Source organism: Vulpes vulpes, chromosome 3 (assembly GCF_048418805.1).
Source record: "Vulpes vulpes isolate BD-2025 chromosome 3, VulVul3, whole genome shotgun sequence".
NCBI classification, from domain to species: domain Eukaryota; kingdom Metazoa; phylum Chordata; class Mammalia; order Carnivora; family Canidae; genus Vulpes; species Vulpes vulpes.
The window spans coordinates 99,902,778-99,914,282 of record NC_132782.1 but is presented as its reverse complement, the minus strand read 5'-3'; the positions used below and the strand labels follow the sequence as shown (position 1 = coordinate 99,914,282).

Genomic DNA, 11,505 nt, shown 5'->3' with positions numbered 1-11,505 from the left:
AGTTAGAAATTAACTGAAAAAGCAGTGCCAGGGTACTAGGCTTTTTCTTGGTTACTGAGAAGGACAAGGTAGACCCAAGGAGCCAGGCAGAGGCCAGTATGTGCTAAGCCAGGCTATGCTGGGGGAAAAGCGGTATTTGTTAGCACCATTAAGACATGCACCTGTGGCCATTTGGGTTCCCTGTCCTGGGGAGGGCACTCTGCTGAAGCACACTCCATCCTCATGGGCTCAGCAAACTCCTCTACCATCCAAACATGAGAAGGAGAGGAAGTGAAAATGGTTGAAGGTCAAAGTGAGAAAATAATTCAGACATTACTGGACCAGACCCAGTTTGTGAAAAAAGGAGGATAGGCCCCTTTGGGAGGTGGATAACTTTCCTGACCTAGTAGACTGGCTTTTGAGTCAGTGTGCCTGGCTCCAGATCAGCCATTTATTGTGTGCCAGATGGCTCATTTCTTAATCTTCCTGAGGTCATTTTTATTGTCTGTAAATGGAAAGTACCCATCTCTTAGAGTTGTTATGGTGGTTAAAGGAGAGGATGTGAGGACAGAGGTATAGTAATGACTCTATCTGTGGAAGTCACTTCAATGCTGCTTTGCTGACATACAGTCACAGGAGTTGAAATGGTAGAGCATGGGTTCAATCCCATGGCTCCTGACCCATTCCCAGGTGGCAGTCCAGTCTAAGAGTCAATCCCACTGAGAAAAACTGAATGTGTGTAGACTTGGGCTGAGCAGGAAATAGAATAATGACCCACTGCATTTATTTTTTCAGCATCTTTCTTATCCTGCCTCATTTAGTGGTAGGGTAACCATCAAGCACTGTGCAATATACTCCTCAGGATAATTTTGTAGGAGTGAAACTTCTGGGTCAAAGAATGGTGCCATTTTAAGAATTTTGATACTTCCTAAACAGCACTCCAGAGAGAGGTTTTTCAAAATAAACTAGTTTAGGGGCACCTGGTTGCCTCAATTGGTTAAGCATCTGGCTGGCTTGGGTTGTGATCTTGAGGTTCTGGGATTGAGCCCTGCGTTGGGCCCCCTGGTCAGCGATGCTTCTCCCTCTCCCTTTCCTCCTCCCCCTGTTTGTGCGCTCGCTTGCTCTCTCAAATAAATAAATAAAATCTTTAAAAAATAAATAGTTTATAATCCCACCATAGTACCAAGCCTGAGCATTTTTGCTTCATCTTTGTCCTTCACCTTTCTCAAAAAAGTAAGTGAGAAATCTCATTGTTTACTTTTTCTGTTCTTCAATGAAAAGAGAAATCATTATCTCTCCATTTGTGTGTTATTTTTTTTTTCTCAACTGACCATGTCCTTTTTTCCCTCCTATAGGAATGTGTCCTTCCTCCCCCTCCCCGCCCTACTGCTTGAGAAGAAAATAAGTGTTCTTAATATTTTTTTTCTCCATTTTGGATGGTGAATATCATTTCTGGTTGGTGCCTATGAGGCCCTGTCTAAACCCGAGTCAGGGTGTCCTTAAAAGATTAAATGGGGGCTCCAGGTAGCTCCTGGAATTGTCTGGGCAAAGGCTACAGGCAGGAAAGTGGGGCATTTGTGTTGGAGATTATTCATCAGTCTAATAACCACATTTTTCATTTTTCTAGTTTCTATATTTGTTGCTTGTACATCTTGGGGCTTTGGTGACTCTATAGGGACTGCCCCTCCTAGTCTAACTAATTCCTAGAGATAGTGATAGCAAACAGATGACCTGAGATCTGCCTTTCATATGCAAACCAACTACCCAGAGCCCTCCTTTGCTGGGAGCTCTCACACTCTGGGCCACTATTCCCCTACCCTAATCACTCCAGGGCCAGGCACCAGACAACCTGGGACAGTTCCCTCATCCCAGGGCCTGTGGAAATTATTCACACTATCCAATCCTAAACCTGCTTACCCTGCCTCTCCTGTTCCTTCCCATGGAAACCACAAGAAAGGCTGTTGCTCATATCTCCCCTCTCCCTTGGCCTCCTGATTGACCCTGGTGCCTCTTCCTGTGCACCCCCTCCTTAGGATCTGTGAATATAATCAACCATGTTCTCAATGGCATTCACCTTCTCATCTGTGAGCCTTGCTATATCTGAGAAATAGTAATAAAACCTACCTAAATAATAAAACCTACATTTGTGCCTCCCCCACACTCAACACAGCTGGATCGTCCTGTGGTGTTTTTCTAGTTGGTTGTTTTTCCACTCTTCGAAATTCCTACTGTCTCCCATCCCCACACATTTAATGACATCATGATCTTCTCTATTGGAGTCACTAAGCATTGCTTCCCTCATTTTCTCATCTTCCTGTCTCTGGACTCATCTTTCACATCTCCTCTCCTGCCATGATGGGGGCATCATCCTTCTTCCTGGGCTCATAGCCTTTCTGACTCACCTTCATTTATCCCTACCTCCTGTGACTCTCTTCTCATAGCTTCTTGGAGTATTCTCATCTGCTAGTTCCTTCTTTTTTTAAAAAATTTTTTTATTTATTTGTTCTGTCTGCTAGTCCCTTCTATAGAAACTTTCCTTTGACCCCACACTCCCTCCAACCACCATCCTACTTTCCATCCTATCATAGCCAAACTTCACAAAAGATTTATCTGCACACTTTCCACTCAAATTCACACTGATACACTTCCTGAACTGCCAGCTCATTGACATTGCTCATCAAGATCACCAAATTTGACCTTTTTTTTCTTTATCTTGCTTCCAGAAAAGTAATAAAAATTTCTGAACAAACCTTATTCAGCTTATCAGAAGTTCCCATCTTCTTGGAACGCTCTTCTCTGAACTTTTAAACATGGGTAAGAAATTTGATCTTAATAATCTTGACAGCTGTCACCTTACTGAGAGTCTCTCTCTCGGGTCAGAGACTATATTGAATGCTTTCACATTTAGTGTCTCATACAATGAGGCGCAGCAACACATTACCAAGAAGACTGTAGTTCAGAAATATTGAGTTGCTTCCCTGAGATTATGCAACTAGCCCATGTTAAATCCATACTACAGCCTTTATCTTTTTTTTTTTTTTTTAGAAAATACTTTATTTATTCATGAGAGACACAGAGAGGGGGGCAGAGACACGGGCAGGGGTAGAAGCAGGTTCCCTGCAGGGAGCCCAATGTGGGACTCGATCCCAGAATCCTAGGATCACAACCTGAGCCACAGGCAGATGCTCAACCACTAAGCCACCCAGCTGTCCCTACAGTCCTTATCTTATTCAGATTACTCCTATGATGCACTGCACTCCTTGAGATAAAAAAATATTCCATGCTCAGTCATGAGGGATAAGTGGTTTCAGGTCTTTTTTTGAGAGAATGAAGCTGAGGTGTGGAGAGATTTGAAAAACGGATCAAACAGAATAGAAAGGATATATGTGAGAGTAGTGTGTGTTATACGGGGTAGAAAATGAACCAAGGGAGAAGACCCTCCCAACAGAGGGTCATCACCAGCCTTACTTACCTATAACTGCTTATCCCAACCTGAGCCCCCACTTCCTAAAGCCCCAGATGCATTTGGTGGACCTGCAGGTAGTACATGCATTCTCTGGCTGCTGGCCAATCGGGGACTCCGTTCTGCATGATTTACTCCTAGCAGCCTCCATGAACCCCTCCTATGACCAGGAGCCACATAGCCTTAGGGCTGAGGCAGGTGAACCTTACACCACGTCCTGAATACTAACACCTGCTCCTGTCAGGGCAGTCTGGCTCAGGTGAGTTTTAGAGCCTCAGGCTGTTCCCTGCTTCATCTGGATGTGGACAGGCCAGATTTAGAGGTGGGAGAGGTAGGCCTAGAAGCTGGATCAGGAGGCCTGAAAGAGTACAAACAGCCTTTCTCTTACATGACAGGTGAGAAGTGGAAAGGCCCAGAGGGTTTGTAAAGACCTTGGTGGGTAAGATAATACGCCTCCTTTTTCTAAGAGGAGCTCTGTTATCACTTGGCCAAAAGGATTATCATGAATCAGCAGCATGAATCTGTAGTCAGCTGAGTGATGACTTCCCCAGCAGCTGTCAATGGTACCTTACATGGCAAAAGGGAAGTTCAGGATCTTGATGTGACCTTACCTGGGCAAGCCCACGAGCTAAGGAATGCAGGCTGTCTCCAGAAGCTAAAAAAGACAAGTCAGGGTACTCCTCCAGATGGGACAAACCCTGATGACACCCTGACTTCAGTTCAGTGTAATTGACTTCTGATTTCTGGCCTTCAAATCTGTAGATAGTAAGTTGGTACTTTTTCAAGCCACTAAATTTGTGGGAATTTGTCAGAGCAATAATAGGAAACTAATACAGAATCTAATTTGCAGTGGGGGAAGCAAGCAATATATTAGTGCACAGCAAATTAAGATGCAGTCAAATATTGGTATCTAGAAAGGCCTCTTTGAGGTGGTAACATCTGAACTGAGGTTTGAAGGATGAAAAAGACACATCTGCATGAAGATCCTTGGGAGTGTATCGTGTGTGCGTTTAGGCAGAAGAAATAGCCATGAGGAGAGAGAGAACTTGAACTAAAGAATAGACCGGAAGCATGGCTGGAGGCTAGAAAATGAGAGGGAGGGTGGAAAAAGCAGAAGAGATCTGTGAAGCCAGAAGTTCTAGGCCTTGAAGGTGTGGTAAGCAGACTGGATCTTATTCTAAAGGTGATAAGGATTCTGTTCTAGAGTTGGAACAAGGTAGTGTTGTAAGCCTTCAAGACGATGGCTTTTTAAAAGATCATTTCAACAACTTTATGGAATATGGATGGGGGAGTGGGCACAGAGGTACAGAATGGCATTCTGGACACACCATTCAGGACACTTCCAGGGCTGAAAATGGTGGGAGGAAGTGGAGCGAAGTGGGTGGGGTCACATGGAGGGAAGTGGGTAGAGTCCTGTAAAGATAAGTGAGGCCTGTGTCAGTGGATAGAAGTAGGTGCAGGTCAGTGCAAGTGGGTGGAGTCACACAGACTGGTGGAATTATTTTTAGGGTAGTAAACAAAGGGAGTTGAGCATTATTCTTACACGTTGCTGCTTAAGAAAGTGGATCACTTACTGAGATATTGAAGACTGGAGACACGTTTGGGGCCGAATCTCTTTCTGTCAAAATGCAGCACAAGCAAATCAATCCCCACTCTGGGGACTCCAACCTAGTGGAAGCAGTGTCTGCATAGTAATTAAATGCAATATCCGGAGTGAGAGTGCCTGGGATCATATCTCAAGGGCTTCCTAACTGTGTGATCCTGACTGGTTGTTTAACCTCTCTTTGCCTCAGTTTCCCCATGTGTAAAATGGGAATAATGAAAGGGACATTGTGAGAATTGCATGACTAAGCAGCATGTTGTAAATGCTCATTAAATGTTGCAGTTACGGCTTGGCTTGCAATGCTGTCTGAATTCTGGACCAAACAGCTTTTCTAAGACAGCACCAGCCAGGAAAAAGAGGCAATAAGTAGAACAGGGCCAAAGATATTCAGCAGTTTTTAATTGTCTAGCCTCCACTCACCACAATTATATATAATTTTTTTGGACTATATCCATTTAGAAAATGATGCCAGGACCTGGGAAATGGCTCTTGGCTTTGGAGAAATTACAGTTCTTCCTTCACTTTTGGTTTCTTCTCTTGTTTTGGAGGTCCCTTTGGCTTAGCCACCTTTTCTTTCTCCTCCTTGGCTGTTTCCTTCTGCCCAGCTGGCTCTTCCAGCTTTGTCACATTCTCCAGCTCAAGCACCTTCTGTTCAGTTAACTCTTCCTTGATAAAAGCTAACTTCTTTTCTTCAGCTAATGCCTCCTCTTCTGTCAATTCACTTTCCTCAATAGACAACAGCTAATCAAGAAAAGAAAAGAAGGAGGGAAGAAATAGGATAAAGAAATAAAAAGGCAACAAATATGTGATAATTGTGATTGTAATTACCAAGCCTTCTTTTTCTGGTAATGCCCAGAGAGAGGCTCTTGGAGGATCCTCATAGATACAAAGGCCCATTTGGCTTAGGTGAGGAAATTCCCAACATGGTTTGCCCTCCAGAAATAGGGCCTTTGGGGAATCCCATTCCTCTACTCAAAGGACACAGGCTTGGCTGCCCAGGTCTAGCTCCAGGGCTGGGCACATGACCCAGGCCAATCATGAAATTCCTATCCAGGACTTTGGTAGGACTACTAAGAATTAGGTGCTTAACTTTCTAAGCTGGGAGGATATTAGCTTAAAGCTGTGGGGCAATCTTTGACCTTCCATGGGGAAATGACTGCTTGGGAATAAAGCTAACATAGAGGAAAGCAGCGATGGGGAGACAGAAAATGAGTTTGGACTCCTGAATCCACCTATGCCTAATGTCCTACCAGTTATATAGATTAAACTCCCATTGTTGCTTCAACTAAAGAGTAGTATTTCTGACATTTCTAACTGAAAGGGTCCTAACTAGTACAGGGGGCACTTTCCTGCAGCTGGCCTCATTGAGGTGTGAATGGAATTTGAGATTTGGAGAGAAAGGGGATGGTTATTCCATCCATCAGGAAAATAATGCCAGAGCACTGGATCCTGTCAAGACATTTGGTTACCAACTCAGGAACAGTGGACCCAGGGAAGCAGCCTTAGGAGACGTCACAACCTTTTTCTCTGCTTCTAAAGCCTGCCATCTCTGCTTCCTTGTAGTAAGTGAAATAAAGTCATCCAGTCTAGGTAGTTGTTCTCTCGTTGCCAACACTCTCTAGAGAGCACAAGATTATGGGACTTTTGGCACACTCCTTCCTAGTTGTTTGAGTTCTTAATGATTCTGTATGGAACAGAATAATTGCAGGTACTGCCGTTTTGCCTTACCTCATCTTCATCCTCAATCCTGGTCTTGATTTGACTTTCCAGGAAGTCAGAAAAACCCTTCATGGTATGTTCTCCTGTATACATTATAGCCTAGAAAGAAAACAGAACAAGGTCAAAATGGTAGCCTCTTCCTGCAAAATAGTGAGGGATTGCTACATAAAATAAATCCAAGGCCAAATTCCTAACAATCTGAGTACAGTGAGCTTGTTCCTTAGCCTTTCTGAGCCTGTTATCATGGCTCTAAGATAGGGGTAATAAAAAATTCCTCCATCATATGCTGTAATGTGGTGCTTCAGAGCATGGACCTCGAAGCCACCCTCTCAGGGCTCAAACCCTGTGTAACCTTACTATGACTCAGTTTCCCTCTCTGTAATGTGATGTTGATAACAGTATCTACCACATAAGTTGTTAGGAGAATTTAATGAGTTACTAGATGAAAAGTACTTAAAACAGTACCTGACTTGGGGCATCTGGGTGGCTTATTTGGTTAAGCAGCTGACTCTTGGTTTTGGCTCAGGTCATGATCTCAGGGTTATGAGATTGAAACCCACATTGGGCTCCATGCTCAGTGTATAGTCTGCTTGAGATATTCTCTCTCCCCTTCCCTCTGCTCCTCCCCACTGCTTGCTCTGTCTCTCTAAAATAAATAAATCTTAAAAAAATAACAATACCTGCCTCAAAGTGAGCATGGTAGATGGTTGCTATTATTATAACAAGGAGAATAAGATTAGTTATCATTTTACAAAGCATCTGATGCATGATTGTTGCTCGGCCACCCCTAGGTCCCTTTCCTCTTTCAGTCTTTAAGAAGATTATGAAGCTGCTTACTGCCCACTGGTTGTCTACACTCTTTCTTGGATAATGGAAGATCTGTGACAGCTCCACCCTCTCAACCCAGCCTCATTTCCCACAACTGCCCCAAATGCATGTTCTGTACCAGGATGGCTTCTCCTTCAGCACTGTGGCCACACTTCTGCCTACTTCCTCATGCCTATTATACTTCCTGCCAATAGTTCACACCCCTCTTCTAATCTGACTTAAATCCTCAGCATTCTTAGGGCACCTAGGTGGCTCAGTTGGTAAAGCATCTGCCTTTGGCTCAGGTCATGATCTTGGGGTCCTGGGGTCAAGCCCCACATTGGGCTCCCTATTCATTGAGGAGATTGCTTCTCCTTCTCCCTCTGCCATCTGCTCTCCCTGCTTATATTTTCTCTCTCTGTCAAATAAACAAATAAAATCTTTAAAAAAAAATTCTCAGCATTCTTTAAAATCCCATGTCTGCATGGAATAACTGCCCTCCAGAATCTGTCCCTTTAATTCCAATTGCATGTGGAGGTAGGTCCATATCATGACCTCTTTCCCACACTCAGTGGGCAGGAACCTTCACTTGCAGTGCTTTGATGGGCACCTTTGCCCATGTGCCAAAGCAGCATGGAGGGTATGGTCCATGACACTGACGATGCTTGGTGATTATGATATTGGTGTGTAAAAGACATTGTTTTTCTATCATGTGTTCTTCCTTCTTCTTGTAGTACCCTAGCCCCAATATTCACATGGAGATTACCCCCACCATGTTCCATATCATCTGAGTAGAGCTCTGCCCCAATACCAGAAGGAAGTGGGCCTGGCTAATCAAGACCCCACATCATTGGGGTCATTGACTGGGTCAAGACAGAACAGCTGACTCAAGGTGGATACAATTATAGCAAGTCTTGGGACTTCTGGGGAAGCTAATGGAGAACACTCTTCAAATTGAACATGAGAGGATAATGAGAGATGGAGCTGAGAATGAAGCTGATTTGGTAGAAGGCGGAGCTGGCGATCAGGAGAAACTAGGTCTGTGATAATCACATATGTGGGTCCCAAGAGCCCCTTACTTGTTGAGTGTCGGTGGGGAACAGGTTGAAAAAGGGGTACCGGTCTAGGTACATCAGCTGAATTTCATTTGCCGTGATGTCAATCTTGGCAATGGTGACTGTCGAGTGGTTTTGATACTTTCTGCCCAACTCCTCCAACACTGGGAACAACGCCTTACACTTTTCCGACCAGGGTGCATCTGGAAGAGAAGAGCTGTTGTGCAAGCTCACACATAATAAAGATGGAAATCCAACACTGCCCCAGAAACATCACCGTGTTCTACTAGTGGTTCTGCTATTATGCAAATGTCTTTGAATAGCATATTACCTTATTTTACATTTCAACCACAGTGCTTGGTCACTATGAAATAAACTAGAAAAAAATTGATCTAGTCCCCTCTACCCAGATGTTACCACTTTGAGCATGCTGGAACATTTTCTCCTATTCTTTGTTTTTCGTTCAACATTGCTTTCCACTCCAGTTGAAAAAGAAAAAAAAAGAAAAATATTTATACCAGACGACTACTCACGTTCTGCTAGAAATCGTGTGTGTGTGTGTGTGTGTGTGTGTGTGAGAGAGAGAGAGAGAGAGAGAGAGAGAAGAGAAAGCACAAGAGTTTTCCAACAGAGGTTAAGTCACGGCCCAAGGTCACCCAGGTAATTAAGCAGAGGAAGTGGGATTTGAAGTCAGGTTGCTTTAACTTGTGACCATTATACCACAGTGACTTTTAGTCTCGTGGAGGATAATACATCCAAGAAGTGAACAGGAGGTTATGACAAGGACAATGACCCCTAAAAAGGGGACAGCAGACTTCCTTAGGGACAGTTCCTTTAGCTCTGAGTCTGGCCCAGGCACCTAGCCCTCTGAAGAGAATCCGAGACCAGCTCTAACCTTCTCTGCTCATCATCCCATTAAAGTTTCTGGCTCTGTGGGAGGGGTGGCCTCAAGGGCCCCGACACTGTACATTTGGATGATCATCCCTCCATTTACAAACCAAGTGCTCCCTGACCATCTGTTCTCCCCGCATCTCCCCTGGAGCCGGATGGACCTGGATTGGAAGAGAAGGAGAGCATAATGGTTGCAGTCCCAGGGGGCCAATCTGATAGGCCTGCTTCCAAGAAAATGAGGCTGCTTTTACCTTTTACCAGAACCAAATGGGCATTCTCCTAACTCTGGTGTCAGTTAAGTATAGAAAAGCTGCCCACCTCTCACATAAAGGCAACAGATCATGGTTATTCAACCACATGGACCTTAAACTTCTAGCCCTGTGGATGAGAGTCCATTTCAGTGTGATTTTAAAAGGCTTGCATGATGCAATGCAGCCCTCAGGAAAGAATGGCATCAGAGTTTGATTTGAACTTTTTGCCCTGCGATATGTTTACTGTGCAATTTGAGGTAAGGTAATTAATCTTTCTGAGGCTTAGTTCCCTCATTTGTATCATGAGGAAATCCACTGGACCTTTCTAAGAGGCTTGTTTTGAAGAGGAAATAAAAGCAGGTGTGTAGATAGCCAACTCATGCCAGGCTCATTGTAGGTGCTCAGTAAATGGTAAAATACAAGAGACATCTGATGTAACTTCAGTGTCATCCTTCTCTGTGTCTCAGGGTGGGAGGGAGATCCCTGGCTTATGGCTCTAATGTGCAAATCATAAAGAGCAGAGAGAGAGAGAGAGAGAGCAATAGTCTTTAGGTAGGCAAGGAAATAATTACAACAATAGGAATAACAATAGCTGTCCTTTACCAAGGACTTGCAATATGCCACACACTGCTAAGCCCCTTACCTGCATGATTTGAGTCTCCAGTTTGGTCATACCAACTCAGGTAGGTTAAATACAGGCCATCTGTTAAGAATGGCCAGAACTGCCATTCTGTATAGCAGTGACCAGCCACTGGGGTCAGAATGCCCAGGCTCCAATCCCAGTTCCAGCACTTGCTTCACCTCCCCAAGACTCTGTTTAGTCCTATGCAAAGTGGGAGCAATAATAGTAGCTCCTTGGGAGGATTAAGTGAGATAACATATAGAACAGCACAGCAAAAGGCCTGGCATGCCATAGCATCAAATCAATGTTAGCCGTCAGCATTATTATTGCTATAAAAGCCACAGGACTGGATTATATGGAAGATACTCCACATGTTCCAAGAATTAGATTTTTGAGGAGAGTTGCATTGCAGTGGAGATAGCATCTTGATCCAAACTCTTTGGTTGTTTGAAGAACATCCTTGGCATGGTGCTTTAATAGATTTTGGGGATTTGGGGGCTCAGGAATTCAGGAGCAACACTTGAAAAGTAATGTCTGGGCCATTGCCTTCTATGGCTTCTGCAGAGATACTTACAGAACATCACAAATACGTCCCTTTCCTTGTCAAAGACCACCACGTTGAAGTTCTTCCCAACGAGCTGCTTAACTGGCCCCTGGTCCCAATATTTTGGAATGTCTTCACTGGACTGATGTTTCTAGGAAGCAAATTTGAAATGGTCTAACAATCTCCAGAAAGGGGTTGGTAGTTGGGGCTCCCTCCCCTGATGGGAAACAACAGAAAGTTTTCTCTTGTTCTTACAAATGCCTTGGGAAAGAGTTTGAAATGCCTGATGTCCAGACTGGATTATGCAGAGCAAAGTGAGATCAGAGGGCTGGGGAGGAGGCAGGTCTTCAAACTGGGATGAATTCTAGCACCAAATATATGATTCTTGAGATTCTTAGATGTGAATAGGGTTCATGTCTTCAACATCTTAACTAGTTTGTCCCTCCCTCCCCTCAAAATTCAGTTGTTTCCAATTACTCCCAGAATCAAAACCAAGATAATTTACATGACCTATACTCCTGCCAGCCTCATCAAGCTCATTACCATTATTTCTTTGCTTTCTTCAACCATA

At 44.0% G+C, this 11,505-nt stretch overlaps 1 protein-coding gene across 1 annotated transcript in view; it reads right to left on the bottom strand.

Moving 5' to 3' along the window:
* Window positions 1–5,424: 5,424 nt before the first annotated feature.
* Window positions 5,425–11,505, bottom strand: part of PDILT (protein disulfide isomerase like, testis expressed) — a 36,821-nt gene continuing 30,740 nt past the window's right edge. Inside the window, exons 9-12 of the mRNA XM_026002983.2 lie at window positions 10,965–11,085; window positions 8,651–8,829; window positions 6,774–6,863; window positions 5,425–5,786 (exon numbers count right to left, since the gene is read on the bottom strand). Of these exons, the coding sequence (XP_025858768.1) occupies window positions 5,550–5,786; window positions 6,774–6,863; window positions 8,651–8,829; window positions 10,965–11,085 (627 nt within the window). The 3' untranslated portion in view covers window positions 5,425–5,549. The remainder of the gene's footprint in view (window positions 5,787–6,773; window positions 6,864–8,650; window positions 8,830–10,964; window positions 11,086–11,505) is intronic.